This window comes from Suncus etruscus, chromosome 3 (assembly GCF_024139225.1).
Source record: "Suncus etruscus isolate mSunEtr1 chromosome 3, mSunEtr1.pri.cur, whole genome shotgun sequence".
NCBI classification, from domain to species: domain Eukaryota; kingdom Metazoa; phylum Chordata; class Mammalia; order Eulipotyphla; family Soricidae; genus Suncus; species Suncus etruscus.
The window spans coordinates 67,043,296-67,069,175 of record NC_064850.1 but is presented as its reverse complement, the minus strand read 5'-3'; the positions used below and the strand labels follow the sequence as shown (position 1 = coordinate 67,069,175).

General features: G+C 50.0%; 1 protein-coding gene across 4 annotated transcripts in view; it reads right to left on the bottom strand.

Annotated features, from left to right (window-relative positions):
- Positions 1-3,135: 3,135 nt before the first annotated feature.
- SYT2 (synaptotagmin 2) overlaps positions 3,136-25,880 on the bottom strand; it is an 84,571-nt gene continuing 61,826 nt past the window's right edge. For 2 of the 4 annotated variants that reach the window (XM_049770655.1, XM_049770654.1), the window contains exons 2-9: positions 11,403-11,609; positions 10,296-10,459; positions 8,572-8,691; positions 8,162-8,329; positions 7,761-7,928; positions 6,563-6,680; positions 5,369-5,502; positions 3,136-3,883 (exon numbers count right to left, since the gene is read on the bottom strand). In XM_049770655.1, coding sequence (XP_049626612.1) covers positions 3,677-3,883; positions 5,369-5,502; positions 6,563-6,680; positions 7,761-7,928; positions 8,162-8,329; positions 8,572-8,691; positions 10,296-10,459; positions 11,403-11,592 — 1,269 coding nt within the window. In that variant the 5' untranslated portion in view covers positions 11,593-11,609 and the 3' untranslated portion in view covers positions 3,136-3,676. Of the gene's footprint in view, positions 3,884-5,368; positions 5,503-6,562; positions 6,681-7,760; positions 7,929-8,161; positions 8,330-8,571; positions 8,692-10,295; positions 10,460-11,402; positions 11,645-25,880 lie in introns of all 4 variants that reach the window. The other 2 variants (XM_049770653.1, XM_049770652.1) reach the window with 1 other exon arrangement.

The window sequence follows — 25,880 nt, the reverse complement described above, 5'->3', positions numbered from 1 at the left end:
GGGCCTCTGAGCCAGAGGTCAGACCTGGGGCCACTTTACTTGGAGGGGGCCGGGGGGCAGGGGCAGCTCTGAACCCACTGCTGCTGCCCACTTGTTCCAGGTGAGGGTGGGGTGACCAGGAATCAGATGTTAGCAAAACAGGGACACACTCATGCTGAGACTCCTTGCAGCTTTTTTCCCCCAGGTCTAGTCTGCCTTGACTAGAAGCTGGGGTCCTCACAGATACCGCCCCTCACGGGGCCCATACTGAAGCAACTGTAGAAACACAAGGCTAGGTTTCTGGAAAGCAGGGGGACCCCTTGCTGCTGTCCCTTCCCAGGTGTACTGAGACCCCATCACCTCTCCTCTCACTCAGGATGGGATGTAGTGACCCTCACAGCCTTCTGGGGCCTCAGCTTCCAAAGTCTGCCTATCACTCTGTCAAATAGTTGCTTCTTGGGAAAAGATTTGGGCAGAAGGAGGAAACCAGCATCTGGGGTTTCCCTAACTTCCCACTGTGGGAAGGCTGGGCTTGAGTGTATATTCGCCACTTCAGAAGTCACTCTCCAACTTTCCAATCTCCAGAACAGACTAGGCAAGAACTTGCTGCCCATAGACCCCAGAATTCCTCGTAGACTTGGCCTGCCTCGGGCACCCTGCACTGATGTCTGGGAGGACTCTTACTTGGGGACCATCCCCCTTGGGGGAGAAAACTTCCAGATTTAAGTGTTTCCCTTCTCCTTCCTTGGCCCCCATCAGGTCTCTGCACATTTGATGCCCTAGGCCAGCCGACCTTAGGACCTTGGGGAGGACTTCGCTCCCCACTTTGTTTTTCTTTTTTTTTTTTCCAGAAAAATCTCTATTTCTTCTCTTTTGCTCCATCTCCCTGTGGCTGGGCCAGGGCTTGTCCAGACAGACTATCCCTGGCCTCTAGAGATCACCTATAGAGACTCAAGGAGCCAGGCATCTTCTCCCCCACCACCGGAAGTCCAGAGAGACCCCCTGAGAAAGTGCTGGACCAGGTTATTCCAGCAGCTGGTGGGTGAAACCCCACCAGGAAATTCCCATGTCCCTTAGGTTACAGCTGGGAGGGCCTGGGGGCGGGGGTGCACTTTGTTTTTCTTTCACTCTCAGTCTCTCAGCAGCCTGCACCCCCTACACACACCTCAAGGCTGCCCTCTGGAGGTGGTTCAGTGTAAGATGCTGCCCCCTCTCTGGGCACTGGCCCCAGAACAGCTGAGGTGCTTCCATCCCACCTGAACTCCAGAAGGGCAGGCATGGTGCTGGGTAGAGAAGAACCCTAGGAGAGAGTTGAGGGGAGAGAGTTGAAGATGCAGGGGGAGAGTGTGAGAGCAGCTTCTAGAACAGGGTCTATGGGGTCATGGTGAGAAGAATTGGGGGACCCTGAGAAAGCACCAGAATTCCACAGCTCTGGGGGTGGGAAGAGTCCAAAGACTTCCGCTATCCACACCAGCACCTACTCCGCAGACACCCCCATTCTGAAGGCTCTCTCATTGTCCTCCTGTTCTCCACAGAGGCTTTCCTCTGGTCTTGAAGACCCAGGGTCAGAGTCCTTACCAGAACCCCACATCCTGATACTGAGTGGGGTACACACTGTGCACAAAGGAAGACATGCATATTTGCACACACAGATGTACAGACATGCGTGAACATATGGGCCATACAAGCATGCCTGTGGCAAACACTTTCCATATCCTGCAGGCCACCAGCAGGGAGCACCACATCCGAGATAGGCGCAGCTCTGAGCCTGCCCCAAACTCTTCCTGGCGAAGTGTGCCTCACCCTGTGCCAACCAGAACACCCTCAAAACAAGTCCCAAAGCCCTTCAGCCCCCTTCAGTGACAGAAAGACACAAATTCTCAAAGACTGAATTGCCTAATACTGTCTGTCCGTCTGTTTTGGGTGCTTACAGCACACTAGGGTGGCCTAAATGGGGATAGACAGTAAATTCTGCCTTTTTTGTTTTCAGAGAGGAGAGGGAGGAAGGGAGACAGAAAAAGAAGAGAGGAAGGAAGGGAAGAGAGGAGAGAGGAGAGAGAGAGAGAGAGAGAGAGAGAGAGAGAGAGAGAGAGAGAGAGAGAGAGAGAGAGAGAGAGAGAGAGATCACAGGCTTCTAGGGGAAGCTGATAGTTTTTCAAAGTGACAGAATGGCAGGGCCTGAGGGCTCCATGGGGTAGGGGATGGATGGCCAGAGGGGCCGGGCAGTAATGTGGCCACTCTTGCTCAGGCCAGTTTGGAAAAGGACTCAGTACAGACTTGTCTGACACATATATGGCTTTTTTTTTTTATCAATGCTGGCAATGAAAGATGACCTAGAACTGGGGTCATGAAATACAGGGGCAGAAACCCTTCAGGTTCCTCAAGAGCTATGTGGAATGGGGCTCCCGTGAGAAGCCCCATGGCAGACAGTGAGATGGAGCCTCCCCGCAGGGCTCTCTAGGCCATGCCAGTTCCATTCAGCTGTCTTCTGCAATGAAGGGCAAATGAGTGGGGACTGGGGGAGCCCCACAGCTCCATCCCATTCACCCAAAAAAGCCTCCATCACATGTCTACTGTCCTACCCTCTGCCAGTCCCTGCCCTGCTTACCTGGACCCCAGGAGACTAAGAACGCTCAAACTTTCCTGTCCACCTTCTCTGGTTCTGTACAACTAACATGTCTTCAGCTAATGCTGCTTTGCTTAAATGGAAAGATAACAGAAGCAAAAGCAAGGTGGGAGCAAAGGCAAATAACTGCCCTGCGGGTAGGTACTCTGGAAAGGGAGCAGGAAGCATCTAATTCCTTTGAGGGAGGTTTGGGCAGGAGAAGGGACGAAGATCCAGCAGTGCGTGTTGGTCCTTCTGGGTCACGGGACTTGTGTTACTTGGAAGTTTGATCTGAGCTGTCCATGGGAGGGAGATCCTGGGACTGATGGTCCTAGTTCGAGTCTGACCATTCTAGCAGATAGTTAGTTCACTGTCACGAATGTCAAGCAAACCATGACTGGCAGGAGGAAGTTTGTGATGGGATTTGGGGTTTGGTCCTAGTTCTGAACAAATCCAGTCTCCATAGCTTGTCTCCAAAATAGTCACCCACAAGGAGGACGGGCACGTCCGAAATATGACCCAGCTCTGAATCCTCTCCAGGAGCTGACAGAGGGGCTCCCACTGAGACCGTGGGCCTCGATCCACTCCAGAGTCCTGGGAGAGCCTTCTCGCCCCACAGGCCACTATCCAGTTCCCTTCCCCAACACAAGCACATCCATTGCAACAACATCCATAGGCATGTGAGCATGTGACTTTGTGCCCACCAGGCTGCCTTCCTTGTTGGGGCTTCAGGACGTGCGGCGGTTGTTGTTCCAGAACACTCAGGAGACAGGAAATGCTGCAACTGTCCGCTTCGAGAGAGCTTCGCTCAGGGGAGGCGTCAGTGAAGCTTCAGGGGACAAAGTGGGGGGACGTGGCATGCGCAGGCGGCTCCAGGGCGGTGGAAAGAGCCAGGCTCCTCTGGAACCTCAGGGGACCCTCCTCACACAGCCATCAGAAGGAAGGGGGCTTTACAAAGAGAAGAGGGAGCGAGGAGAAACCAAGGACACCACCACAGACATGGGAGAAGGAAACCTCCGGGTTGCGGAACTGAGGTATTGATAGCTCTGGGCCTGTCCGTCTGCGGAGGGCGGCCCGGCCGCTCGCTCACGCCTACTTGTTCTTGCCCAGCAGTGCGTCCACCTCCTCCTCCGGCTTGAGCGAGTGCCACTGGGCGATGGGCCTCCGGGGGTTGGCCAGCATGTCGGACCAGTGCCGCAGCTCCGTGCCAGTGGCATTGCTGCCCACGAAGATCTTGCCAATGGCTTCATTCTTGCCCAGCTTGTCGTAGTCCAGCACGGTGACCACTACCTGGACTTTCTGCCGGGAAAGAGGAGGGAGTGGGCACGTGAGGAGAGGGGACCCGGGGACCGAACACCACCACCACCACCTGTACCCTCCTCTGTTGCAAAGGAGGGGCCGGGAAAGGCTTCCTGGGGCCCCTGCATCTATCTCTGGCTCTAGCAAGACTTAACTATGAGGGAGACACAGACCACAGCCTTCAGAGCCAACCTTAGCTGCCATCACCAGGTGTTCATAGAATCTGAGCCTGCTCCAGGCTGTGCCAAGACTGGGAGCAGGCAATGAGAAAAGTAAGAGGCCAATTTTCCTCTGCCTGAAGCAGCAGGCACACCCCAAGACCCTCACAACGCAAGGTAATGGTGGGGGCAACTTGGGGCATTAGTTAGTCAGGAGAGGTTCAAGAGAGGTAGCAGATTAGCTGGGAGGTGAAAGCAGAAATTTCTCTGAAAAGAGAGGAGTGGATTTCAGGAGGGGAGAATTGCACCAGTCTTTGGTGTCTGGGACACCCAAGTTAAGGGCCACTGATGTAGAGAATGAGGAGCAACAAGGCAGGAAACAAGATGGCATTGGCTACAGGTCAGGAGGACAAAGCAATGCAACCTGACACTGACTTGGAAGTGGAGTTCACTGCAGGGAGAAAGGGAATGATGGGGCACTGAAGGCCTAGACCTGAGCCTCAAAGGCCCTGGGGTGAGAATGTATCAGAGCCACATTCGAACACAGTCGGGTTGAGAGGACTGGGTTGAGGGGACACTGGTTGCCTTGCTCCAGACCCACTCAGTGATACCCACACAGCTCACAGTCTCAGCCCACTAAGCCCTCATGATCCTGGTTCCCTCCTCCACATCTCTACAGTGAGCTCCTTGAGAATGGCCTGTCTCTACACATTCATTTCTTTAGACCCTCATGGGTGTCCTATGGTATAAGAACAAGTAAAGACGTGAAAGAGAAGTGGGATGGGTGGGGCATCATGGCAAACAGTGTGAACAGCCTCTTGGTTCTACCTCAGAGGGGCTAACAAGATGGAGTCCCTGTTTCCATGGAAAGTTTTCCCAAGAGGGCCCCCCAGTTTGCCTGGGGTACAAAGGGGAAGAGCTCTCAGGATGGAGCTGCATCTCCAAGTGCAGCCACCAATCTGCATGTGAAACCTCAGAGCCTATTCCATGTCCTGACCCCTGAACCGGAAGTGGTGGAAACACCATCCCAAGGCTTGCAAAGGGGTGTGAAGTGTGAAAGAGGAGGAGAAATGGAAAGAAGAGGGGCCAGAAGTGGTGGGAGGCACAAAGGGGTTGATGGCCAAGGGGAAGGATAGAGAAGATGAGAGAGGCCCCTAACTTCCCCCTACAGCTAGCAGACTGTCCTCAAAGGTCCATGGCATCTTCTCAGAAGGGGAAGCTCAGGTTGAAGCCCCAGAAGGAGGCCAGGGCAAACAGAGAGCCCCAGGTCTCATGTTGGGGCTCCCTCCCTTCCAGCCTTCCACCTCAACTCGGCCAGATCAAGCACCTGAATCTGCTCAAAGGGAATCTCGAAGCTGAAGGACTCGTTAAAGTAGGGGTTCAGTGTCTTCTTCTTCACCGTTGTCTTCTTCTTCTTCAGCCTCTTGCCATTCTGCATCAAGTGAATCTTCACATATGGGTCTATAAGAAAAAAAGTCTGGCCTGAGTGCCATCACACACAGAGGCTCCTGAGAGTGGGCCACAGGGTCCCATAGGGCTATCTCTGGACCCTGTGTGGCCCACTGGGAAACTTGAGGACCTTCCCAGCCTGAATGAGGGCTAGGGGATAGGCAGTGTGAGTTTGTGTGTGTGTGTGTGTGTGTGTGTGAAAGTGTGGTGTGCATTTGTATGCATGGTAGTGTAAGAGTGTGTGGGTTGATGTGTGTGCGTGAGACAGTGTGAATGTCTGTGAGAATGTGTGAGTGTGGTGAGAGTGTCTGGATGTTGGTAGTCTCTACCCTGTCCTGAGGGGGTGCCTCAGATTGTCTGTCCCAGGTAGAGCACAGAAAACAAACCCCTCTAAGCCACTCAGCCTTTCTAATGGTGCTCAGGAGAAATAGGACAAGAGATAGGAAATACTGCTGACAGAGCTAAGCCAGCAGTGAGGGCTGCCAGGGGGAATCTGTGCCTGGGGCACTGAGGTAGAAAAATGTGCTTCCTGTGCCACCAAAACTGCTGTAACCCACCAAAACTTTCTAGAACCTACCAGAACCCTGGACTGGGACCAGCTCCTCACACACCCCTTTAGATGCAGCTTTGGGGCTTGTTAAGGAACAGGGTTTGTTTATGGAGTCACAGAAGAGACTGTGTTTAGGGGCTGGAGAGATAGGATGGCGGTAGGGCATTTGCCTTGCATGCAGAAGGACAGTGGTTTGAATCCCAGCATCCCATATGGTCCCCCAAGCCTGCCAGGAGCAAATTTCTGAGCGTAGAGCCAGGAGGAACCCCTGAGCACTGCCGGGTGTGACCCAAAAAACAAAAACCAAGAAAAAAAGAGAGAAATACAGTGTTTGACGACCTTGGGGGGCGAACTTTCCACATGAGACGGGTTTGGGAAGTAGAAGAGCCAGGCCCTGGCATTGGCACCCAGTTACTCAGAGACATCCTGTACCCTTCCTCTGCAAAGGGCCCCTGCAGCCCCAAATCTGCCCTAGCTGGCTCTCTGATGCCACCTAGCGGTAGGCCAGAGGCCTGCACGTACCGGAGAGGCCACCCACGTCCATCTTCTTCAGGTTCTTGGCCTCCAGGATACAGACCGTGAGCTTCCCGGCCGTGGGCACGTAGCGCAGGGACGTGCAGATGTCGCCCAGCTTCTCGGGCTGATGGGGTAAAGTGGACGTTCGGTCAGCAACTATCCAGACCCCTGCTGTGGTGAGTACCCGCCCTGCTGAGCTTAGTGAAGCTGTGTTGGTCCCTCAGCCGGGCTCCCACATCTGTGAGGGCTGAGCAGGTCTTTCCACATCTATCTGGGTGTGGCTCTGTGGCACCTCAGGGTAATAGGTAGCACCCAGGAAACTGTGGCCCAAAAAGTCAGTAGGTGAACAGGCAGGAAAGTGAAGGTTTGGGCGATCTGAATGTTGTAGGAGTGTGTCAGGCCTTCATGAGGTGGTAAAGGTGAAGGAAGGAGTTAGTCCTGAATCATCTCTAGAGACAAGTGTCTGATGCTGCCCTGGCCACTGCCTGCACTACCACCCTATCTGCACTTCACACCCTTTCTTTCTTTCTTTTTTTTTTTTTTTTTTTTGGTTTTTGGGCCACACCCAGCGGTGCTCAGGGCTTCCTCCTGGCTATCTGCTCAGAAATAGCTCCTGGCAGGCTCGGGGGACCATATACCGGGATTCAAACCAACCACTGTAGGTCCTGGATCAGCTGCTTGCAAGGAAAGCACCACTGTGCTATCTCTCCAGTTCCTTCACACTCTTTCTTATGTAGACAGGGCCAGTGGGAGAAGTAGCTTCAGAGAGGCCCAGGACTTAGCATAGTTGGGGGTCATGGGAGACTCCAAAAGCCCTGAGTTCTGACCACCTCACAAGCCACCTCACAAGCCAATGTTGTCTGCCTTGTTCGCATCCCTGGCCCAGGGGAGCTGGCCACAGGGCCTGAGCCCCCGGGGAGGAGGGAGCCCTGAGAGTGCCCTCTCCCAGCCTTCCTTGTTGGCCAGGCAGGAGCTGCCAGGGACTTGTCACATGTGTATGCAATTGGTGCCCAATAGATGGCACAGGGAGGGTAAACTCAGACTCCTTTAAAGCCAACATGGGCTTTCCTTGGGCAAACTGAGTTGCGTGAGGGTGGTATGTCCCTGGGGAGAAGTGAAAATGCAGGGCCTCCCCCTAACCTCAAGCACCTACAGTGGGGAATGTTGTGCTGAGCAAGGCCTCCACTGTTTCACACTCGCTCACCTCCTCCTTCTCGCCACCCTGCAGGTCCCTCCACTCCTCGATGGGCTGGCCCAGGTCCACTGTGTTCATGGGCACCTTCACCTCGCCAATGATGTCGTGCTTGGAGAAGCGGTCAAAGTCGTAGATGGCCATCACCAGAGTCTTGCCCCCCAGCTCCTGGTAGGGCACCTGCAGGGCAGAAGCAGGATCTGGTGAGAAGGGGGGTTTGGTGGGCAGGACTGGTGAGTGCAGAGATGAGGGAGCAGAGCGCAAGGGGGGGTGGGATGGGATGACCCCCTCTTCAGCAGCAGCCCTGGTCCAGGCTGAGCTGGTTTCCAGAGCCTCAGGTCCCCCCACTGGGGCAACCAGAGCGCCCACAGATCCAGCAGAGCGGGGTAGACGGCCCATTCCTGCTGCATCACCTTGAAGGTGAAGGTCTCGTTGAAGGCGGGGTTCAACGTCTTCCGGTGGACTTTGGTTTCGTATTTCTTCTTCTTGTCTGGAAGGAGGAAGACTTTGACGTAAGGGTCCGAGGTGCCTCCCATGTCCAGAGCCGGCAGCTCCGCAGCCTGGAGCACCCCCACGGTCAGCTGCGGAGAAAGGGGGTCATCTGAGTCCAGGGGCTGCCCTGCTCGCCCCTCAATTCCTCCAGGACAGTGATGGGGGTTGTGGGGTCGGGGACCTATGTCCCACTCAGGGGAGTGGTGCTTGAAGAAGGACCAGGAATCCCAACTGTAGAGCTCACCACGAGCCCTCAATGAATGGGAACAATGCCCAGAAGTCTGTTCGCTGATTCTGGATCCCCCCACCCCTCAAGGCATCTCCCTCACACCTGGTTGGCCTGGAAGTCGTAGTCGAGGGAGAACTGCAGCTTGCCCAGGTTCTCAGGCTCCTTCTCCTCTTCTCCCTCGCCCTCACCCTCTGTCAGCCCTGCCTCAGCATCGTCGTCATCCTGTGGGGACTGGGAGGGCAGGAGGCAAAGGTTGAGGGTGTAGGGCCGAGGTGGGAAGGGATACTGGGCTGGGATAAGGCTCTTAGCTTCTAGGGCTATGTCTGTGAGGTGGCTCCCTTTCAGCCTCGCACCCAGCCTCCCCACTCTGGGCAAGACTTACCCGGAGTTCAGAGCAGCCACTCCAGAGCCAAGCCAGGCATCCAGGGGTGGGTGGAGAAGGGAGAAGGGAGTGAGAGGACATCCTGCAACTTAGATCCACCACCCAGCTTAGCCCATCCGTCCTCCCTCCCTTCCTCCCTCCCTTCTCCCTCCCTCCCTCCCTCCCTCCTTCCTTCATCCCTCCCTCCCTTCTCCCTCTCTCCCTCCTTCCTTCATCCCTTCCTTCCTCCCTCCCTCCCTCCTTCCTTCATCCCTCCCTCCCTCCCTCCTTCCTTCCTCCCTCCCTCCCTTCTCCCTCCCTCCCTCCTTCCTTCATCCCTTCCTTCCTCCCTCCCTCTCTCCTTCCTTCATCCCTTCCTTCCTCCCTCCCTCCCTCCTTCCTTCCCTCCTTCCTTCCCTCCCTCCTTCCTTCCTTCCTACCCTCCTTCCTTCCCTCCTTCCTTCCTTCCTTTCTTCCTATTGTCTCCATGAGCAAGAGATTTCTTTCAGTTTCTCCCAGAATAAATAAAGGGAAAGGAGGTGCACAGGTGCACTATAGATTTAAAAGGAAACTTAATTTAAAAGCCTTGGGGACTTTTTCAAAATGGTCAACTTCCCTCCATGCACATATACAGGGCTGAGTTCGCTGATGGGCATGACAGGACTGAGGTGCATTTGGCCTTGGGGGCTCAGTCATGGATAGCTCTGCCCTCTCCTTCCTTTTTGTCCTGCTGTCATGCTGACTCTGGGAACTACCATCCCCCCTACAAGCCCTCAGAGACTGTGTCTGCTGGAGGGGGTCCTTGTTCAATAGTGGCTGCAAATGCCCCTTTGGGGGGTCAGTGCAGCTTCTTTCCCTCTGCCCTTGCAAGGATGAGTCCTCACTGATGCATGAACATGAGCTGACAGGCAGTCACTGGAGCACAGAAGGATGAGTGCGAACATGGTGCCTGTGCCTGTATGTGTGGGGGTGAGTGCACGGGTCTGCGCAGGGGTGTGTGGGAGTGAGCATATGCATGCCTATGTATGCATGCATGAGAGGTAAAGCAAGTATTAGCAGGCAGCTTAAAGCCATGATGGCTCCGGGATGGGGTGACAAAGATAGGACAGGGAAGGGAACGATGTTGAGGGGAAGGGATTACACTGGGGGTTGCTGAACGGAGGTGGAGTAACAGCATGACCCCTATCAGTAAGAGCACTGTAGAGCTCAGCAGTAAGGAGCAGAAAACCATTGGAGCCTGTCAGAGGGTGGCTGCAGACTGGGGAATATTGGTAGGCAGAAGTGGGCACTGGTGAAGTGGTTGGTGCTGGAACCAGTGCTCCCTGAAACTCCATCATTGTCAATCAATTGTGGTGCCTATTTAAATAAATTATATTGACTAGAACTTAAAATATAAGAAGTAAAGCAGGATCCAGGAGGCTTGAGCCTGGCCTTCCTTGATTCCCGCCCACCCACATGGGCCTACCTGGCCCTTCATGTCCTTCATGTTCATGGCATTCTTCATCCCTTTGCCTTTCTCTTTCTTGTTCTTCTTCTTCTTGCAGCAACATTTCTTGCAGATGCAGAAGCAGCAGGTGAGCAAAAGGAGACCAGCCACTACTGCGATGGCGATCAGAGCCCAGGGTGGCACTGCACGGGGAGAAGGATGCTGCTTTCACCCCACAGCAGAGACCCTACCCCTGGGCCCACCTGCACCCTGAGTCCTGTGAGGAAAAGCTGCAGGTGCCTTGCTTCAGGCCTTATTTAATAACTTTCTCTTTTCACATTCCCCTTGTTTGACTTAATTCTTGTTTCCTAGTTTTGTGTTTAGGTTCTGGCACCCAAGACTTAGTCCTGACTGTGCTAAGGGATCACTCCTGGGGGAGCTCAGGAGACACTATAGGGTGTCAGGGATCGAACCTAAGTCATCTGCATGCAAGAAAGACACTCTAGCCATTGCGCTATCTCCCTGGCCCCCCTCCCTGACTGCTCTTGGTATCCAACTTACTAATCACAAGGTGACATTTATGCAAGCGGGACACACACGTGTTTGATTCCTTTGAGTTCTGGTGCATTTACTCTATGGAAGAGGGTCTCATGAGGGGCATGTAAGAATTCAGCTCTACAGCATCCCCATATTGTCTTGAGCCACTACAGAGGCAAGAGAGACAATTGCCTAAGGAAGGGCCCAAAATCCATGCCTGTGACCTTGGGTGCTCCTTGGAATGCTCTCCATGGTGCTGACACCCACTCTCCTGGCCAAGGGCTCCTTTCTATTCTGCCCTGTGACCTTTGCCAGGTTCAGGACATGGGATTTCACTGTTCCACCTTCCAGGCGCAGGTTACCATGTCACCAAATACTCTGAACAGCTTATGCCATGCTACCATTTTTCACTTCTCTTGGTTTCACCTTTTGGCAGTTTGCCAAATGAGAAGCAGTGTTTTCCCTCTGGGAGACTGGGGCACACAGATCCCCATGAGCCCCTCGAGTCTGACACACTACAGTCTCCTTCCTGGTTTGGACTCCAGGTGGGCCAGCCCAGCACCATGTCCCCACACAGCCAGCCCACCCACCCTCTGCCCCGGCACTCACAGGGAATCTTGTTGATCTCATTAAAGAATTTGTCCTTAATCTTGGCGAACATATCCTCCTTGCTCTCCCCTGCACCCCCACTCTCCGTGGAGTTGCCTGCAGGCCCAATGGGCATGGTGGTGGTGGTAGCAGCAGCAGTAGCAGCAGGAGCCACAATGGGCTCCTGGGTCCTCTTGAAGATGTTCCTCATGGTGGCAGAGGGCACAGCTGTGGATTAGAAGGGAAGAATGAATCCAAGGGGTCTGAAAACAGAAAATTAGATGCAAAGGATTAAAAAAAAAAAAACAAGAGGTCGGAAAGATTGTATATCAGTTAAAGCACTTGCCTGCATGGGACTGACCCACGTTCAATCCCCCATATGCCATATGGTCCCCAAGCACTATCCCGGGTTACTCCTGACTATAGACCCAGGAGCAACCCTTGATCACCACCAGGTGTAGCCCAAAGGTCAAAAATAAGTAAATAAAAAAGGACCAAGAACCTCTTTCAGAAAAAGATGAGAGGCCAAAGGGATAGAGATAGCACAGTGGGTAGCGCACTTGCCTTGCATGTGACAGACCCAGATTCAATCTCTGGCACCCCATTATGGTTACCTGAAATCAGGAGTGATTCCTAAGTGCAGGGCTAGGAGTAAGGCCCAAGCACCTCCCGATATGCCCCCACCTCAAAAAAAAAACAAAAAACAAACAAAAAAACCCAACAACAACAAAAAACAAATCAGAGGCTCTGGGGAGTAGATTTGTGGCTCAGTGACGGATCACTTACCTTGCACTTGAGACCACAATGGGATCCCAGGCACAGAAAACACTATGAATAAACACTATGAATAATAATCCCTTTATAAATCAAAGCTATCTTCTATATATTAATAACTGTGGTAACTTCTTGACATTTTTCCCAACATGAAAACATATCAAAAAGATTTAGGCACCCCCACATTCATTGCAGCAAAATTTACAATAGCTGATTCTGGAAACAACGCAAGTGCCCAATGAGAGTATATAGAGTTGTCATGGTCTGCAGACATGGTACAATGCTGCTTAGCTATAGGAAAAGACTGTCACCTTCTGTAACAATGTGGACAGGGTGTTGCATTAAGCGAAATAAGGGAGAGTGAGAAGGACAATTACCCAAAGATCCCACACACTGTGAAAATACACCATTGAGCTTTGTCAACAAAGCTGAGATAAGCCGAGTGAGAAGGGAAGGAAAGAGCAGGATGAACTTGGGTATAGGTGGTGGTGGAGAGGCAGTGATTGTGTGACCCCCAAACCCTCTACATTAACCTTGCTGCAACCAAATTACCCCAGTAACAATAAAATGCCACTACAGGAGAGAAGGCACAGCAGGCAGGGCACTTCCCTGCATGGGGCAAATGCACCTTCATTCCACAGGGTCCCTCAAACCCCAACAGAAATGACTCCCATAACATTCATTAGTAAGCTCAGAGCACTGCCAGGTGTGGCCCCAGAATAAAACAAAACAATGAAAATACACATTTTACTGCAGTAACACATTGTCACTGTGAAGTTGGCACATGTCACATGGAGGGTGCAGAGCCGAGCCCTTTAATCTGAGTATCTAATTATTCTCTTTAACTGTGTAGGATGAAGGCACAGACTTATGGAGCCCTTTCCCCAAGGCCACTCATCAATAAGTAAGTAAAACTCCATGACACGCACCAAATCACTTTCATGAGTCTCTTTTAAATGCCACCCCTCAGCACTCTGCTGTCTCTTCAAACTACCAACAGCATCTCCTCTCAGCTGTGCCCTGACTCTGGTCTCCTAGCCTCCCTTGCCCTATCATGAATGGCAGCTATTCCTAGCTCTGTGCTCAGGGATGACCTTGGAGGAAGCAGGACACTTGTGAGGAATCAGGAATAAAATCAGAATCTCTAAGCATACAAAGCCTGTGCTCCTGTTCCTCGAGCTACTTCCCCAGCTCTAAGTTTGACAGATGAAGGGACCAGCAAAATATTTCTCCAAAGGGGCTACATCAATTTCAGCTCTGACTGGCCTGGATGAAGGTCTAAGTTCTTCATGTGCTGGTAACACCTATGATTGTCCCCATCTTAGCAAAGGGAAGGTGAGACCTCTCTGGGTTCTATATCTGCACTTCCTTAATAACAAATGTGTTGAGCACCTTTTAATGGTCATTTGGAGAATTGTCTACCCCAATCCTATGATCATTTTATAATATGTGATGTGTTTTTTTTTTTTACTGAGTTGGAAGTATTCTGGAGTTCAGTTCCTGGCCAGGGGTCTGTTTTCTGAATATCCTTCTCTCACTCTGGCCCTGCATTCTCACCTTTTTGAATGACATTCTCTAAAGGACCAACATTTTATCCCTTTGATATCTGATGTTTCTATTTCATCTGTGACTGTCCCTGTGTGCTGCAAGATGCCCTCACATAAACTCCAAGCACAGAGATTTCTTCCTCCAATTTCCTTCATTTGCATGGTTTTAATGCTCACATTAGGATCAGTATAGTTTGTGCCTAGTAAAAGGAACAGATCCAGATTCATTCTTTTGTGACTAGCTATTCACGTGACTCATGTGTTTAAAAAATTATTCTTTCCCCCACTAAATTGTCTTCATTAAAAAAAATATCATGAATGTGAGAATTTCTTTCTTGCCTCTCTGTATCTGTGGTCCCTGAATCTGTTCTAATGCCCTTTTTTGAAGGCATGTATGTAAGATTATCCCTGCTACTTTCGGCTCTTTGCATTTCCCTATGAATTTTAAGATCAACTTCTTTGTTTCTGAAGAAGAAATAAGGCCAGCAGGGACTTAAGGGGGCTAGCATTGCCTCTGTAGATCACTTAGGAGAGAATTACCATTAATATTACATTTTGCAATGGCTTGCCAGCCAGTTCATTTCTTTTAACATTGTTTTGTAGTTCTTGGTATACAAGCCAGGCCTGTCTTTTGTTAAATTTATTCCTAACATTTGTATTCTTTTTAGTGCTGCTGTAAATAGAATTAGTTTCTTAATTTCATTTTCAGATTGTTCATTTGCTAGGGTATAAAATTACAACAGATGTACTATCTTGATCTTGAATCCTGCCACAATGCTGAAATGGTTTATTAGCTTTAATTGTGTGTATGTGTGCATGTCCTTGGGATTTTTTTATACGCTGGATCCATAAATGGAAATACTTTTCTATCTCTCCAATCTAGATACCTTTTATTTCCTTTTCTTCCTTAATTGCCCTGGCAAGAGCCTCGAGTACAATGTTGAATAGAAACTAAGAATTCTTGTCTTTTTCTTAATCTTTGGGGGAAATTTTCTACTTTCTCAGTAAGTACAACCTTAGCTGTGGGCTTTTTAGAGATGACATTGATAAGACCAAGCATTCAGCCCCCATGGCCATTCATTCCAGATTCTTCCTTCCAGCCTTGTGCCCAGCTTGGCATGCCTCCTTCCCCAGCCCCTAAGCTCCCACCAGCCCCCAAATACAGGCTTGCTTTCTACATCTGCTCCCAGCCTGTCCACTCCCACACATGCCCACCACTTGCCAGATATCTGAAGACCAGTCTCTTCCAGAAATTTGATTTCCTCCTAAACACCGCAGAAAAGCATGTCTCCTTTTCACAATTATTGCATACACTAGAAGAATAGATTTGTCTGTGCCTGCCACAAGGAGGCCCTTTAATGAGTAAGAGCAGGCTCCCAAGCTGAGAAGTTGCCGACTAAACTCCTGAGAGGCCCACAGTGCATGCTGGGTGCAGCCCTTTTCTCCTAAAGTCCACACCCCACACCAGCAGGAATCATGGACCCACCATTGGCAAAAGTGTTGTTTGTTGCTGGGGTTGAGGGGCATGACCACCATAAAACTGTGCTGGGGGCATGACCTAGGTAGACAGAAATCTAAAGAAAGGGGACCCGCTTACCTCTTCACCTAGCAAGAACTTTGGAAGGTTTCTGAGCAGCAGAGAGGCCAGATCTGCTCAAAACAGGACTTTAGGGGTCCAGAGTGATAGCACTGTGAGTAGAGTTCTGTCTTTTAGCAAGCTAACCAGGTTTCCATCCCTGGTACCCCATATGGTCCCCCAAACTCTGTCAGGAGTAATCCCTGAGTGAAGGGCCAGGATTAAGCCCTGAGCACTGCCAGATGTGCCACACACACACACAGACACACACAGACACACACACACACACACACACGTCAAAAAAAAAGAAAGAAAGAAAGAAAGAAAGAAAGAAAGAAAGAAAGAAAGAAAGAAAGAAAGAAAGAAAGAAAGAAAGAAAGAAAGAAAGAAAGAAAGAAAGAAATAAAGAAAGAAAGAAAGAAAGAAAGAAAGAAAGAAAGAAAGAAAGAAAGAAAGAAAGAAAGAAAGAAAGAAAGAAAGAAAGAAAGAAAACCAAGCAAACAAACAAAAAAAAAGAAGAGTTTTGGGAAGGTAGCACAGAGGGAGATGAAGGGGTATCAGAAAGGGGAAACCCATGGGCCAGAGAGATAACACAGTGGTAGGGCATTTGCCTTGCATGCAGCCAATCCAGAATCCCAGAATCCCATATGGTTCTCCAAGCCTGCCAGGAGTGATTTCTGAGAGCAGAGCCAGGAGTAACCCCTGAGAGCCACTGGGTTTGGTTAAAAGAGAAGAAAAAAGAAAGGGGAACTCAGAACAGGGTGGGAAAGTTAAAGTTAAAGACAGAGAAGAGAGGGTCTGGAGAGATAGCATGGAGCTAAGGCATTTGCCTTACGTGCAGAAGGTTGGTGGTACAAATCCTGGCATCCCATACTGTCCCCTGAGCCTGCCAGGAGTGACGCCTGAGTGCTGCCAGGTGTGACCCAAAAACCAAACTAAAACAAAACAAAACAAAAAAGACAGAGGAGAGAAGAGGCCAGGGACATGCCATGAAGCAGCCATTCAACAAGCACCAAGTGAGAGTGTGCCAAGTTTCCCTCAAAACTTCCCAGGAGTGGGTGTTAAATCAGATCATGTGGAGGCTGAGCAATAGCATGCCTCACATGTAGCAGATCTGGGTTTGATATCAGGCACCTCCATTGGTCCCCCAGGTCCTTCATGATCTATCTTCCCAACCCCAGCTGAGTCTGTCCCATCCTAAGTGTCACTGACCAATAAAAATCCAAGAACCTCTGAGTGCTACTAGGAACCCACAGCTACCTTGCCCCCATGCTGACTGTCTTCCCTTTGTCCCAGGCCACACTCCCCCCCAGTCCCTGCGTCCGTTCTGTCTCCCGCTTTGGTCCCTCATGCCACACAATACTTTTTAGGAGAGTCTGGGGAACCCAGGGTCAGCTGGGGGATATCTGCATGGCAGGACCTCTACCCTCCTGAGTACCACTGTTTGAAGGGATCAGACCTGACCTGGACTTTTCAGATGGTGGTGATCCCGGGGTCCCACGCTCTGAGTTCTGGGCCCAGAGGTCCATCTGGCCAGGGCCTGTTCTCTGTTTTTGTTCTTGCTCCCTCCCTACCTTTCTGCACAGGCCAACAAAGCAACCTTTATCCCAAGGAGACCTGGCTGAACACTATGGTTAAGGGGCACCTAAATGGCTTTCAAGGCTCTGTGCTCTGAATCCAGCCCCATCCGCCTCTCTTCTGCACCTCCCACCACTGTCACACTCGCCTTCATTCACTCTTTGCCCATCCTCAGAGTCTTTGCCCCTGCTGTGCACCACTCCATCTACCTGCGAGTCTTCCTCAGCTCAGCTCAAAGGGCACCTTCTCAAAAAAGCCTCCCCTACCTAAGTCAAGTGAAGGGCCCTGCCTCAGTTGTGCGCAACTTCATTTTTATCTTCAGGGCACCACATGTGGGCTCGCCCTGCTCACCAGGTCGGAAGAACACGGTCCACAGGCCACACACATCCAGACTTCACCTAGTTTGTAAAGAACATTTTCCTGGGACTCAGGTAAACTGGTGGGTTGGTCTTTTCCCAGCTGCTCCTGGCACCAAGTAGGCTGCAGCGCTACAGGGGTCCTTTCTGGGGTCGTTCTGAGAAGTCGTGCTCCCCTGACCAGCAAGGGGCGCCCTACGGGCAAGTGGCAGCTCAAGGCACCGACCCTCCCAGGATAGGTTGGAAAGGTGCTCTCGTGCATGGTGCATGGCATGGCGTGCACTGTGTGCGTGAGTGTGGGTGCGACTTTTCGTGCGCGGGTGTGGGCCTGCCTGTGAGTGTGTGTGGAGATTTCCTGAGCAGATACGTATGCTGCACTCTGCAGAAGATCCTCCCTGGCAGCTGGCCTCAGTCATGCCAGGCTTGTCCCAATCTGATGTTTTACCCCATATGGTTCCCTGAGCACCACCAGAAGTGATCCCTGAGTGCAGAGCTAGAAGAAAGCCCCGAGCAGTGCCAACTATGTCCAAACACAAAACCAATCAATTAGTTAATAAGTGCACTGTGAGAAACAATGGGGTCCCACTCTCTATACTCCCCAGTTTCTGGTGTCCTTTCTCTGCAAGTCTCTGGGGGTCCATTTGTGAAGGAGGAGAGTCAGGGATTTCCTGTCAGGACAAGGGAGATGATCTCCCTAGCCAGTCTCAACACTTTCCCTCCAGGGCCTGTTATTAAAACCTACCCCCACAGGGATTGGAGCAATAGCATAGCGGGTAGGGCACTTGCCTTGCATGCAGCTTACCCAGGTATGATCTCTGGCATCCCATATGGTCACCTGAACCTACCATAAGTGATCCTGAGTAGATTCAGGAGTAAGTCCTGAACGCTGCCAGGTAGAGTGGCTCAAAAAAACTAAATAAATAAATAAATAAAATAAAATAAGCCCCACATCTCACCACTGAAATCACGAAACACAAACTTTAACAACTAAATTTAAAGTAGTCTCTATCAAGATGGCAGGCTAGTGGGGAGGGTGGTGTATGGAAAGGAACTTGGGAACATTGGTGGAGGGAAAATAATACTGGTGGTGGGACCGGTGCTGAAACATTGCATGTCTAAAACGCACCTATGAATAACTGTAAATTATGGTACTTTAACAAAATTAATACAAAATAAAATGTCATAAAATGTTTTACCTACTTGTTCTTCTATATACCTTATGGTTCCAGGTCTGATATCAAGGTCTTTAATCCATTTGGATTTGACCTTTGTGCATAGTTGTTAATGGAGGTCCAACTTCATTTTATTGCATGTGGCTGACCAGTTGTCCCAACACACCTTGTTGAAGAGGCTTTTCTTGCTCCAGTATGCTTTCCTTGCCCCCTTGATCAAAGATTAATTGGTTGTATGTCTGGGGAACATTCTCTGAATACTCAACTCTAGTCCACTAATCTGAGGATCTGTCTTTATTCCAAAACCATGCTGTTTTAATGACTATTGCTTTGTAGTACAATTTAAAGTTGGGAAAAGTGATGCCTCCCATTATTTTCCCCTAAGGGTTGCTTTATCTATTTTTAGGTGTTTATTGTTCCAAATGAATTTCAGGAGTGTTTGATCCACTTCTTTGAAGAATGTCATGGGTATCCTTAGAGGAATTGCATTAAATCTGTACAATGCTTTGGGGAGTATTGCCAACAAGAACAATCAGTGCTGGCAAGGATGTGGGGAGAAAGGAACTCTAGTTCACTGCTGGTGGTAATACCATCTAGTCTAGCCTTTAAGGAAAACAATACGGAGATTCCTCAAAAAACTTCAAATTGCACTCCCATATGATTTAGCTATACCACTTTAGGGATATACCTTAGAAACACAAAAACACAATACAAAAATACCTTCTGCACACCTATATTCATTGCAGCACTATTTACAATAGCCAGAATCTGGAAACAACCCAGATGCCCAACAACAGATGAGTGGTTAAAGAATCTGTGATACATATACACAATAGAATACTATGCAGTCGTCAGGAAAAATGAAGTCATGTGGAGCCGGAGCAGTGGCACAAGCGACAAAGTGTCTGCCTTGCTTGCACTAGCCAAGGACAAACCACAGTTCAATCTCCCGGTATCCCATATGGCCCCCTATGCCAGGAGCAATTTCTGAGAGCATAGCCAGGAGTAACCCCTGAGCATTACTGGGTGTGCCCCACCCCCAAAAATGAAGTCATGAAATTTTCCTATACATGGATGGACATGGAAACTATTATGCTAAGTGAAATAAGTCAAAGGGAGAGGAGAGACACAAAATAGTCTTGCTCATCTATGGGTTTTAAGAAAAATAAAAGACATTATTGTAATAATACCCAGAGACAATAGAGATGAGGGCTGGAAAGACTGGTTCACCATATGAAGCTCACCACAAAGAGTGGTGAGTGCAATTAGAGAAATAACTACACTAACAACTATCATGACAATGGTAGTGAGTGAGAGAAATAGAATGCCTGTCTGGAATACAGGCAGGGTGGGGGAGGAGGAAGTTGGGGGGCATTGGCAAAGGGAATGTTGCTCTGGTGAAGGGACTGTTCTTTATTATAACTAAAACTCAACCACAAACATGTTTGTAATCATGGTGTTTAAATAAAGATATTAAAATAATAAAATAAAATGAGCAAAAAGAACCTACAGCAGGTCCTCACTTTTCTGAAAGAAGCCAAGTCCTCCTGGAAGTCTGGGCACACCCTCATCCCTCCCAGTGTCCCTCTTTCCCTCCTTCCCCCACACCTGAGTCTCCTGAGCTAGCCACATATACACAACCGGCACAACAGGCACCTCAGTGCTCCTCTGCTTCTCTGCCAGCTCACTCATGCCCTCTGTGGTGAGTTCTGGAAAGTGAAGTTCCCCCAGCCCCTTACACCCTTCACCCCTACTCCTCAAACCCCCCCCCCCCCATGTCCCACTCCAGATTCCTCTGCAGGCCTTCTGGCTCACTAACAGTTCTTTTTTTCTTTTCTTTTCTCTCTCTTTTTTTGTTTTTGTTTTGTGTTTTGAGCCACACCTGGTGACTCTCAGAAGTTACTCCTAGCTATGCACTTAGAAATCACTCCTGGCTTGGGGAACCATATGGGACACCAGGGATCGAACCAAGGTCCATCCTGAATTGGCCACCTGCAAGGCAAATGCCCTATCGCTGTGCCATCGCTCCGACCCTCACTGACAATTCTTAGGCCTATTTCACTCACTAGCTCTTGATACACAAAAGGTGCATGAAGGTGGCCATGGAGAAACGCATACACAGTGGGTACTCAGGAAACCTCTGGGAGGTGTGGAAGGGGCCCAGACACCCCAAGGTGTGCTTGCCAGTTCTGCATCTCTCAGCTGCATAGGGGGAATTCTGCAACACCATGTCTACCACACTTGCATGCTTTGTAGACAACAAAACCAACAACAACAACAACAACAAAACACACACACACACACACAAGATCTGGCTGGGCCTGCTCTCAAGGCTCTCAGAAAGGAGGCCCCAAGAAGTCAAGTGACTCTCCCGAAAACGCACAGCACTTGCTGCTGATGCAGAGCCAGGAGAAGCATCTCTGTCTCTGTCCCCTGTTCTAGGGCTTCTTCCCTGAAGTGAGGCTGCTGCTTCTGACTCAGAACTGTCCCCCACTCTGGACTGTGGGGTTCTCCTGCAGGTGGGCAGATCATCAGGGCCTGGAGGGAAAGCCAATTCCACAGTGCTAAGGGCTGTCTCCTCCCTCATGGCCTCTGCAGCTCTGGGGACACAGCCAACTGGAAGGCTTGAGGATGACAAATGGGGCTCCAGGGACTCTGGGGACAAAATGAACTCCTCTGTCTGGACAGAACTGCCCACGCAGATAACAGGAAATGGTGCTTTTAGGCCACTTGATGGTGCTGTCTCAGCATGGGGGAGGTGCCAACTCTAGCTCTTTCGTGCAGGGGCAGGGGTCTTGACTGAGGGGACAGCCCAGCAAGGCAGCAGATAGGGTCTAAGCATCTCGAGCATACTCAGCCACCTCCCGGGGCCTTGTGAGAATGCAGGTACCTGCCAGGGTACCCTGTTCTCAGGAGCTGGCATCGAACATCTGACTCAAATACAGGTGGTTAGAACACTGTGAAAAAGGAGGACACCATCCACCCCATTTCCATCCCAGGTTGTGGGAGCAGAGGGAGAAACTGTAGGTTTGTGGGTTTAAATTCATAGCTACAGCTAGAGAGACAGTATTACAGGCAGGGCACTTGCCTTGCACACAACCAACCTGAGGTTTGGTCCCCAGCACCACATATGGTCTCTGTAGCACTTTCTGGAATGACCTCTGAATACAGAGATAAGAGTAAGTCCTGAGCACCTCAGTGGTGATCCAAAAACCAAACAAGCAAACAAAACCCCAGAAACCAAACCAAAAAACAATCACAGTTCAAGGGGCAGAGAGACATGTCTGCAAAGCAGGCAGGGCACTTGCATTGCAAGCAGCTGACCCAGGTCAATCCTGGATCCTCATATGATGCTTTGAGCACTTCCAGGAGTGATCCCTGAGCACAGAGCCAGGAATAAGCCCTGAGCACTTTCAGGTGTGGCCCCAAAACCAAAACAAACCAGAATCCCAGCTCATCCCTGGGCCTGGAGCAGGCTCTGTCCCCTGATCTAAACCTAGCAGTGAGAGTATCAACCTGAAGGCCTCGTCCCACTCAGTTTCTGTTCTCCAGCCTCTGTCTTCCTAGAATGGCTTGGGAGTGCAGGTTCCAGGGAAAGAACAATTCTGAGGGGATATTGATGGCTGGAGTAATTCTAGGGACTCAGGGTGGGTGGGAGTAAACATCCTAACAGGGAGGGAACAGGGCTACTGGGCTGCTGTCTACACTTTCATCCTGGTACCCTGTCCATCCAGGTATTGGGCCCTGCCCTTGCCCTCCCAAATTTCCTCCTCAGAGAAATTGCCCCTCCTGGGCCACTGGCACACTGGGCCAGCCTGACCACCATCTTCTACCCCATTTTATGTCTCCAGCATGGCTCCTGAACCTGCAGGCCCCAGTCTCCTGAAAAACATAAGAAACGGGCCAACCTCTCATCTCTGTCAGGTAGAGCTAACAGTAATAAGGTGTGGGGTTCCTGAGTCAGGACAAAAGCCCTAGAGCTTAAGGGGCACCAGGTGGGGGATCAGAGAGCTCTAGGATGCCTAAACTTGGGGTGTGTCCTACCTGTCCCAGTGCCCTGAAAGCCAGCAGAATAAACACTATCTTCTCTGTGCCCCCAGATCCAGAGTGACCAAGTCTAGCTGTGCCCCCAGATCTGCACTGAAAACTGAGCAGAATTAGGGGTCTTGGCTGGGGGAGTTGAGGATGGGGCCTTGGGGCTCCCCCACAACCCCCAACGTCCTCTATAGACCTTCCAGGCTGTTCCCCTTAAGGCCTTTGTGCTGCTCTTGGTCCTGGAGGAGGCACTCTGGACCTTTGCTCTTGACATGCAAACAGGAATGCTCTCAAGGGTGGGCATGTGTGTGTGCACATATGTGTTTGTATGTCTTGGGGTGTGTGCACATGTGGGTGTGATACATGGCTGGAAATGTGTATATGTGTATATGTGTGTATGTGTGGGGGGGGGCTCATATGCCAATTACTCTGAGATACTGGGGGAGGGGTTGTGTGCAGAGGTTGCTCAGAAAGTGTCCTGAAGAACTCAGTTTTGGCATCATCAGGACTGAGGGGCAGGTGCTCACTCCCTTCCTCAATCTGGAATCTATGAAACCCATGAATCCTGCCTCCACCACTGGGTGCCTCAGAACCAAGAGTTGGTCCCCCACCTTATGAAAGAGAACAAAAAAGGGGTTTATGGAACTCACTCCGAAGCTGGGAGGTATGCTGGCAGAGCTCATGCTTCCAGAACCTTCCATCCTCATTCAGAAACCCTTATCTGCTTCCTCCTGCCCTAAAATGGGTGAAGCCTAGAGGCCTCACTCTGCTCCCCAGACTCTAGAACCCTATGTTCTCTGAGAGGGGCTCCTGTCCCCTGTAAAGCAAAGTGCCCCCCTTTACTCTTCCTTATCACCACCTCAGGTAATGAGCTGCCTCCAGTGAGTTCCCAGAGGACCAGAAAGAACAGCACTAAGTAGACAGACTTACGGAAGGACTTCTTCCCCATGTTTGCGGAGGCAGCATAATGAGATGGAACTAGGTTAACTCGGAAGACTCAAGGCTGAGCACACCAGGACGCAGCGTGTACACGGCTGAGGCCTGGTTCTAGCACCCCATTCCCACCATGGGTCCTAGGGAGCAGAAGGCAGCCTTAATAAATCTGAGTTTCTAGAAAATACCCATTGCTGTGGGCTCCTGAGAACAGATGCTGAGGAGCCTTCCTAGGGGCCTGCCTGGGCATGTCAGTCCATCTGCTTCCCTCACTAGCTGGTCCATTTCTGGCTACTTTGGTCCATCCCAGAGTCTAATCTTGATCTCTCCACTGCAACTGACACCCTTTCACCTCCTCTTGCATCTGGACTGACATCAGCAAATCCCAGGCTCCCTGGCAGATGCCATGGATAGACACCATCTTCCCTATGCTTGAAACCTGAGGACTGAGCTGTGACTCAGTCCTGGCTCCCTTACAGTGGCACCACCATCTTGAGCCAGTGTCCCAGGCCCCACTGTGAGGCATAACCAGGCTTGCCCTGCTGTGGGTCTGGAATGAGAAGGATGGTGGGGTCCATGCTGTCCTGAGTATTGTTCTCTGAAACTGTGCTCCATGCAGCACTCTAGGTGTCTGGCTGGCCCAGCCTGGAAGGCAGATGACATCATCCAGAGCCTTGAATGAGGAAATGAAGAAACAAAGCCCCAAGAAACACAAGATGGAAAAAGAAAAGCCTCTTAAACAAGGGGTTTTGGGACAACTGGTCAGCCACATACAAAAAAGTGAACTCGGACCTCCATCTAACATCTAACAGTATGCACAAAGGTTAAATCCAAATGAATTAAAGACCTGAATCCATAAGGAATATAGAACATATAGGTAAAACACTCCATGACATTGAGATCAAAGGCACCTTCAAGGAGAAAACAGCACTGTCCAAACAAGTGGAAGCAGAGATAGATAAACAAATGGGACTGTATTAAACTGAGAAGCTTCTGCACCTCAAAGTAAATAGTGACTAGGATACAAAGGCCACCCACGGAATGGGAGAAACTATTCACCCAATACCCATCAGATAAGGACTAATATTCAAGATATATAAGGTACTGACAGAACTTAACAAGAACAAAAAAATCTAACCTCATTAAAAATTGGAGAGAAGAAATAAACAGACACTTCTTCAAAGAAGAAATACAAATGGTCAAAAGGCACATGTGAAAATGTTTCACATTACTAATCATAAGGGAGAGGCAAATCAAAACAACAATGAAGTACCATCTCATGCCACAGAGACTGGCACACATCACAAGGATCAAGGACAATTAGTGCTGGCAGGGATGTGGGGAGAAAGGAACTCTCATTCACTGCTGATGGGAATGCCATCTAGTTCAGTCTTTATGAAAAACAACATGGAGGGGATTCCTCAAGATACTGGAAATTGAGCTTCTATATGATCCAACTGTACCACTTCTAGGGATATATCCTGGGAACACAAACACACAATAGAAAAATGCCTTCTGCACACCTATATTCATTGCAGTGCTATTTACAATAACCAGAATCTGGAAACAACCCAGATGTCTAACAACAGTTGAGTGGCTAAAGAAACTGTGGTACATATACACTATATAATGCTATGCAGCCATCAGGAGAAATGAAGTCATGAAATTTTTCTATACATGGATGGACATGGAAACTATTATGCTGAATGAAATAAGTCAGTGGGAGAGAGATAGACACAGAATGGTCTCACTCATCTATGGGTTTTTTTTTTAAACAAAGACATTATTGTAATGATTCCAGAGACAATAGATGGAAGGGCCAGAAGGACCAGCCCACAATATGAAGCTCATCACAGAGAGCTGTGAATACAGGTAGAGAAATAACTACACAAATAACTATCATGACAATGGTAGTAATGAAAGAAGTAGAATGCCTGTCTCAAATACAGGCAGAGGTTGGGGAGGAGGGAGATGGGGCATTGGTGGTGGGAAGATTGCACTGGTGAAAGTGGGTTTTCTTTCTTTTTTTTTTTGGTTTTTGGGTCGCACCTGGTAACACTCAGGGGTTACTCCTAGCTATGTGCTCAGAAATTGTTCCTGGTTTGGGGGACCATATGGGACGCAGGGGGACCGAATTGTGGTCTGTCCTAGGCTAGTGCATGCAAGGCATACACCTTATGACTTGCACCACTGCTCCAGCCCCTGGGGGGGTGGGTGTTATTCTTTTTTTATAACTCAAACCCAACTACAAACATGTTTGTAATCATGGTGCTTAAATAAGATATTCTTAAAAAAAAAAAAAGTCCCACCATCATGTCAATTGCACAAATAGGCTACAGAGACACCCTCAAACCTGGTTCTTGCTACTTGTCACCCATGTCCCCAGGCACATCACATCCCTGGCATAGGCATAGGAAAGCACAGTACCCTACATAGGGACACCCCAGTTAGGCCAGACCCAGCACCCGTCCCCTTCGCTTGGCTACCAGGACTCAATGTGAATGCAAAATGAACCAACCAGAGACCCC